General features: G+C 45.5%; 1 protein-coding gene across 9 annotated transcripts in view; it reads right to left on the bottom strand.

Moving 5' to 3' along the window:
• LOC124046819 (dynactin subunit 1-like) overlaps nucleotides 1–7,500 on the bottom strand; it is an 808,447-nt gene that overhangs the window by 736,736 nt on the left and 64,211 nt on the right. For 7 of the 9 annotated variants that reach the window (XM_046367577.1, XM_046367575.1, XM_046367576.1 and 4 more), the window contains 2 exons: nucleotides 6,772–6,792; nucleotides 5,603–5,788 (listed from right to left, as the gene is read on the bottom strand). In XM_046367577.1, the coding sequence (XP_046223533.1) occupies nucleotides 5,603–5,788; nucleotides 6,772–6,792 (207 nt within the window). The remainder of the gene's footprint in view (nucleotides 1–5,602; nucleotides 5,789–6,771; nucleotides 6,793–7,500) is intronic. The other 2 variants (XM_046367582.1, XM_046367583.1) reach the window with 1 other exon arrangement.

Genomic DNA, 7,500 nt, shown 5'->3' with positions numbered 1-7,500 from the left:
AGAACTGCAACGCTGCTGTTTTTTTCACACTCAACAGTTTCCTGTGTGTATCAAGAATGGTCCACCACCCAAAGGACATCCAGCCAACTGGACACAACTGTGGGAAAAATTGGAGTCAACATGGGCCAGCATCCCTGTGGGACGCTTTCGACACCTTGTAGAGTCCATGTCCTGACGAATTGAGGCGGTTCTGAGGTGTGTGCAACTCAATATTTGTAGAGTCCATGTCCCAACAAATTGAGGCGGTTCTTTACAGACCCTAACATGCGGACCACGCCACTCACGTCGCAAAATAAATGTACATGTTATTCAATCAGCGCGTCGACGAGCGTCTGCGTAGCCAGGCGCTAAAACAGGTTCTATTTGTGACACTTGAAGTCCCGCCTCTCCCATCTCCTCATTGGTTTTTCGGAGCATAAACCCACGTGGGTGATTGAAAGATGAACTGAGGTCCACACCCCTGTCCAGTTGGTTGTGGTAACGCACCTTAAAGTTGGTTGTCCAAAGAAGAAGACGGAGGAGAGATGTTTCTAGAAACAAACCTTTTTATGTGTGGATTAATTGTCGGAGTAGAGGACCTTGTGCATTTCAGGTCAAATAACAACCCAATGTTTATATCCCAGGACAAAGTAGCTAGCAACAACAAACTAGCTAAATAGGACAAAGTAGCTAGCGACTGCAAGCTAGCTGACTAAATGTCCATGAATGTGTCATGCTTTCAGACCTGTCCCAAAATGAATATAGTTGGTTCAGAGTTGGTTTTTCTCCAGGTTTCGCCTGGAGAATTTGTGTTTTATTTTACTAGAACGATGTCATTGTTGTAAAAATGTGGATTTACTATCATTTATTATTATAATTGTTTGAATTATTTAACCTTAATTTAATTTAATTTATTTTACCTTTATTTAACTAGGCAAGTCAGTTAAGAACAAATCCTTATTTACAATAACTGGTCTAGGAACAGTGGGTTAACTGGTCTAGGAACAGTGGGTTAACTGGTCTAGGAACAGTGGGTTAACTGGTCTAGGAACAGTGGGTTAACTGGTCTAGGAACAGTGGGTTAACTGGTCTAGGAACAGTGGGTTAACTGGTCTAGGAACAGTGGGTTAACTGGTCTAGGAACAGTGGGTTAACTGGTCTAGGAACAGTGGGTTAACTGGTCTAGGAACAGTGGGTTAACTGGTCTAGGAACAGTGGGTTAACTGGTCTAGGAACAGTGGGTTAACTGGTCTAGGAACAGTGGGTTAACTGGCCTAGGAACAGTGGGTTAACTGGTCTAGGAACAGTGGGTTAACTGGTCTAGGAACAGTGGGTTAACTGGTCTAGGAACAGTGGGTTAACTGGTCTAGGAACAGGGGTTAACTGGTCTAGGAACAGTGGGTTAACTGGTCTAGGAACAGTGGGTTAACTGGTCTAGGAACAGTGGGTTAACTGGTCTAGGAACAGTGGGTTAACTGGTCTAGGAACAGGGGGTTAACTGGTCTAGGAACAGTGGGTTCACTGGTCTAGGAACAGTGGGTTAACTGGTCTAGGAACAGTGGGTTAACTGATCTAGGAACAGTGGGTTAACTGGTCTAGGAACAGTGGGTTAACTGGTCTAGGAACAGTGGGTTAACTGGCCTAGGAACAGTGGGTTAACTGGTCTAGGAACAGTGGGTTAACTGGTCTAGGAACAGTGGGTTAACTGGTCTAGGAACAGTGGGTTAACTGGTCTAGAAACAGTGGGTTAACTGACCTGGGAACAGTGGATTAACTGGTCTAGGAACAGTGGGTTAACTGGTCTAGGAACAGTGGGTTAACTGGTCTAGGAACAGTGGGTTAACTGGTCTAGGAACAGTGGGTTAACTGGTCTAGGAACAGTGGGTTAACTGGTCTAGGAACAGTGGGTTAACTGGTCTAGGAACAGTGGGTTAACTGGTCTAGGAACAGTGGGGTTAACTGGTCTAGGAACAGTGGGGTTAACTGGTCTAGGAACAGTGGGGTTAACTGGTCTAGGAACAGTGGGTTAACCCCGGCCAATCCTGGACGACGCTGGGCCAATTGTGCGCCGCCCCTATGGGACTCCCCAATCACAGCCGGATGTGATACAGCCTGGATTGACATATTATACAATACATTATACTGACATTTTCAGCATAAAATAATTAGTTATGGTACATACACTTCCTTTTTTTTAACCTCAGATTGGTGATGTCACCTCAGATTGGTGATGTCACCTCAGATTGGGGATGTTACCTCAGATTGGTGATGTTACCTCAGATTGGGGATGTTACCTCAGATTGGGGATGTTACCTCAGATTGGGGATGTTACCTCAGATTGGTGATGTAACCTCAGATTGGGGATGTTACCTCAGATTGGTGATGTAACCTCAGATTGGTGATGTTACCTCAGATTGGGGATGTTACCTCAGATTGGTGATGTTACCTCAGATTGGTGATGTTACCTCAGATTGGGGATGTTACCTCAGATTGGTGATGTTAATATTAAAGTCTATAGTCACGATCTCACAACATCGATTTGTTAAAAACAGATCAATATCTCCCGTAAAAATCTCTGGCCTCACATGAATTCTCACGGGTTTGAGAGGTTGAGCTCTAACTTTCTCAGAGTTTCTACTAGCATTCAGAAAATATTTATACCCATTGATTTATTCCACAATTTGAAATGGATTAAATCGATTTTCTTTCTCAGCCATCTACAGACAATGTCCTTTCAGATTGGGATGTTAGCCTCAGTGGTTGAGTTGTAGATTGGTGATGTAACCTCAGATTGGTTGATGTTACCTCAGATTGGTGAGGTAGTCCTCAGTGGTTAGAGTGTCAGAGGTGGTAGGGTAGCCTAGTGGTTAGAGTGTAGAGGAGGTAGGTAGTCTAGTGGTTAGAGTACCTCAGAGGAGGCAGGTAGCCTAGTGGTTAGAGTGTAGAGGAGGTAGGTAGCCTAGTGGTTAGAGTGTAGAGGAGGTAGGTAGTCTAGTGGTTAGAGTGTAGAGGAGGCAGGTAGTCTAGTGGTTAGAGTGTCTGGAGGCAGGTAGCCTAGTGGTTAGAGTGTAGAGGAGGTAGGTAGTCTAGCCTGAGTGGTTAGAGTGTAGAGGCAGGTGGCCTAGTGGTTAGAGTGTAGAGGAGGCAGTAGTCAGGTTAGTCAGGTAGCCTAGTGGTTAGAGTGTAGAGGAGGTAGGTAGTCTAGTGGTTAGAGTGTAGAGGTGGCAGGTAGTCTAGTGGTTAGAGTGTAGAGGAGGTAGGTAGCCTAGTGGTTAGAGTGTAGAGGTGGCAGGTAGCCTAGTGGTTAGAGTGTAGAGGTGGCAGGTAGCCTAGTGGTTAGAGTGTAGAAGAGGTAGGTAGCCTAGTGGTCAGAGTGTAGGGGCGGCAGGGTAGCCTAGTGGTTAGAGTGTAGAGGTGGCAGGGTAGCCTAGTGGTCAGAGTGTAGGGGAGGCAGGTAGCCTAGTGGTTAGAGTGTAGGGGAGGCAGGTAGCCTAGTGGTTAGAGATCAACCAATCACATGTAGACTAGTGGTTAGAGATCAACCAATCACATGTAGCCTAGTGGTGAGAGATCAACCAATCATATGTAGCCTAGTGGTTAGAGTGTAGAGGCGGCATGGTAGTCTAGTGGTTAGAGTGTAGAGGAGGCAGGTAGCCTAGTGGTTAGAGTGTAGAGGAGGCAGGTAGCCTACTGCGTCTCTAAGAGTCTCTAAGAGCTGTGAGTCTTTCTGGTTAAGTCTCTAAGAGCTGTGAGTCTTTAAGAATTTAAGTCTCTAAGAGCTGTGAGTTTTCTGGGTAAAGTCTCTAAGAGCTGTGAGTCTTTCTGCAAAGTCTGAAAATGAAGAGCTGTGAGTCTTTCTGGTTAAGTCTCTAAGAGCTGTGAGTCTTTCTGGGTATGTCTCTAAGAGCTATGAGTCTTTCTGGGTAAGTCTCTAAGAGCTCTGAGTCTTTCTGGGTAAGTCTCTAAGAGCTCTGAGTCTTTCTGGGTAAGTCACTAAGAGCTGTGAGGCTTTCTGGGTAAGTCTCTAAGAGCTGTGAGTCTTTCTGGGTAAGTCTCTAAGAGCTGTGAGGCTTTCTAGGTAAGTCACTAAGAGCTGTGAGGCTTTCTAGGTAAGTCTCTAAGAGCTGTGAGTCTTTCTGGGTAAGTCTCTAAGAGCTGTGAGTCTTTCTGGGTAAGTCACTAAGAGCTGTGAGTCTTTCTGGGTAAGTCACTAAGAGCTGTGAGTCTTTCTGGGTAAGTCTCTAAGAGCTGTGAGTCTTTCTGGGTAAGTCACTAAGAGCTGTGAGTCTTTCTGGGTAAGTCACTAAGAGCTTTCCACACCTGGATTGTACAATATTTGCACATTATTCTTCAAATTCTTCAAGCTCTGTCAAGTCGGTTGTTGATCACTGCGAGACATTCATTTTTAAGTCTTGCCATTGATTTTCAAGCAGATTTAAGTCAAACCTGTAACTTGACCACTCAGGAACATTCAATTTCGTCTTGATATTTTTAATATTCCATTTTAAAAAATCTGCCGTTTCCAGCTACAAAAGTTATTTACAACATTAACAATGTCTACACTGTATTTCTGATCAATTTGATTTTGATTATAAATGGACAAAAAAAAGGCTTTTCTTTAAAAAAAAAAGGAAATTTTCTAAATGACCCCAAACTTTTGAACGATAGTGTACGTTCTTGTTTGACATATATGCATGTATATAATTATATTGGACAAGTTGTCCTTCATCACATGACACTATTTGCCTTGTATCCAATGCATTTAGTTTACATAAGGAAGAAGTAGCGTTCTAATTTACTTTAGTAATTTAGTATTAACCTTTCGATATTAGTTATCAACGAAAAAAAGAATCATGAACATCGGTGTCATTTTATAACGGGCGTGAAATGTGTGTGGATGAATCCCAAAACAGCAGTTCTAATGTCATAGTAGCTACACAGAGAAACTAATCTGGCTATTCGTCATTCTTAAACAGGTGATTTTATTCCCCCGTTTGCAAACATGCTCCACAACGATGCAACAGCAAACCAGCAACGTGAGAATACTTGATACTTGATGTTATGAGGACGATTGGTTTGTAGAACCTTTCCCCCAATGAAGCTCCGATCGTGCTGCTCAGACCACAGATACAGTAGCGCGTTGTTATACTGTAGCCTTAAAAAACACTGCTCCCAGCCGCCCCCTGGTGGCCATTATACATGTTAAATATTTATTCAAATCCTCCCGCGATGAAATGGGGCACATTAAAATCCGAACTCTGAGTATAGCTAACATTTACACACTTAGACACCAGGTAAGATGAGCCTTTAAAAACATACAGAATCTTTATAGTTATTTGCTATAGCCTCCCGGGTGGCGCAGTGGTCTAAGGCATCGCAGTGCCACCAGAGATTCTGGGTTCTCCATGAAATTATGGAGAAAAAAATGGGGTAAAATTATATTTACATGGTTTTTTATATGGCTTACTATATATTGTACACGTCTAACCCAAGACAGTACACCTGTTAACAGGTGACTAAATGAGGGAGAACAGCTTGTGTTTACTGTGTCATTACACCTGAGGGTATTACATCACTCCAGTATCACAGTGGGCCGTACAGTACAGTTAGTCATCCACTGTACCTTGCTGGGGAGTGGAGGTGGGGGGGCTGAAGGGGAGAGGAGCCCCCCGGGTGAGGGGATGATGGGGGCCCCCAGGGGGGTCTGTGCCGGGGTGGAAGGCTCGCTGCTGCTCATCTCTCCAGCCGAGGCAGACACAGACCCAGAGGGCCCCGCCTTAGAGGCTCCGGTTCCCGCAGGACGGCTGGGCTGGAGGGGGAGAGAGGAAGACAGAGAGAGAGAGAGAGAGAGAGAGAGAGAGAGAGAGAGAGAGAGAGAGAGAGAGGGGGGGAAGAGAGAGAGAGAGAGAGAGAGAGAGAGAGAGAGAGAGAGAGAGAGAGAGAGAGAGAGAGGGGGGGGAGAGAGAGAGAGAGAGAGAGAGAGAGAGAGAGAGAGAGAGAGAGAGAGAGAGAGAGAGAGAGAGAGAGAGAGAGAGAGAGAGAGAGAGAGAGAGAGAGAGAGAGAGAGGGAGGAAAGGGAGAGAGAGAGAGAGAGAGAGGGGAGGAAAGGGAGAGAGAGAGAGAGAGAGGGGAGGAAAGGGAGAGAGAGAGAGGATAGAGAGAGAGAGAGAGAGAGAGAGGAAAGGGAGAGAGAGAGGATAGAGAGAGAGAGAGAGAGAGAGAGAGAGAGAGAGAGAGAGAGAGAGAGAGAGAGAGAGAGAGAGAGAGAGAGAGAGAGAGAGAGAGAGAGAGAGAGAGAGAGAGAGAGAGAGAGAGAGAGAGAGAGAGAGAGAGAGAGAGAGGAGGAAAGGGAGAGAGAGAGAGAGAGAGAGAGAGAGAGGGGAGGAAAGGGAGAGAGAGAGAGAGAGAGAGAGGGGAGGAAAGGGAGAGAGAGAGAGAGACAGAGAGAGAGAGAGACAGAGAGAGAGAGAGAGAGAGAGAGAGAGAGAGGAAGAAAGGGAGAGAGAGAGGAGGAGAGAAAGAGAGGAGGAGAGAGATGAGGGTTAGACCATCTTGTCCCCAGCAAGGGGTTAGACAAAGCCTGTCTGGCAAAGCTTCTGACATTCACCAGAAGACAGATGGATTAATACAGACCTATGTAATACAAATATTAGTTATGAGTGAGAAAAAAATATATATATATAAAGAATAAAAAGAAAGGTAAAAGTTTGAAAAACTTAGAAGTGAAAAATAAAAACTGAGTTCACTCAAGAAGATAAGGAACAAAATGCCTCTGTAGAAGATTGGGCTCACCTTGGGCCTTCTGGCCGTAGTCTGAAGACAGAGGAGAGGACAAGAGAGGAGAGGACAAGAGAGGAGAGGACAAGAGAGGAGAGGAAGAGAGAGGAGAGGACAAGAGAGGAGAGGAGAAGAGAGGAAGAGAGAGGAGAGGAGAAGACAGGAGAGAGAGGAGAGGAGAAGAGAGGAAGAGAGAGAGAGGAGAAGAGAGGAAGAGAGAAGAGAGGTTAGGAGAAGAAGAGAGAGGAGAGGTTAGGGGAAGAAGAGAGAGGAGAGGAAGAGAGAGGAGAGGTTAGGAGAAGAAGAGAGAGGAGAGGAAGAGAGAGGAGAGGTTAGGAGAAGAAGAGAGAGGAGAGGAAGAGAGAGGAGAGGTTAGGAGAAGAAGAGAGAGGAGAGGAAGAGAGAGGAGAGATAGAGAGAGGAGAGGTTAGGAGAAGAAGAGAGAGGAGAGGTTAGGGGAAGAAGAGAGAGGAGAGGTTAGGAGAAGAAGAGAGAGGAGAGGAAGAGAGAGGTAGAGAGAGGAGAGATTAGGAGAAGAAGAGAGAGGAGAGGTTAAGGGAAGAAGAGAGAGGAGAGGAAGAGCGAGGAGAGTTAGGAGAAGAAGAGAGAGGAGAGGAAGAGAGAGGAGAGGTTAGGAGAAGAAGAGAGAGGAGAGGTTAGGAGAAGAAGAGAGAGGAGAGGAAGAGAGAGGAGAGAGAGAGAGGAGAGGTAAGGAGAAGAAGAGAGAGGAGAGGTTAGGAGAGG

The sequence above is a fragment of the Oncorhynchus gorbuscha genome, linkage group LG10, assembly GCF_021184085.1.
Source record: "Oncorhynchus gorbuscha isolate QuinsamMale2020 ecotype Even-year linkage group LG10, OgorEven_v1.0, whole genome shotgun sequence".
Taxonomy (NCBI): domain Eukaryota; kingdom Metazoa; phylum Chordata; class Actinopteri; order Salmoniformes; family Salmonidae; genus Oncorhynchus; species Oncorhynchus gorbuscha.
The sequence above is the reverse complement of the archived record's forward strand: the minus strand, read 5'-3'. Positions and strand labels throughout refer to the sequence as shown.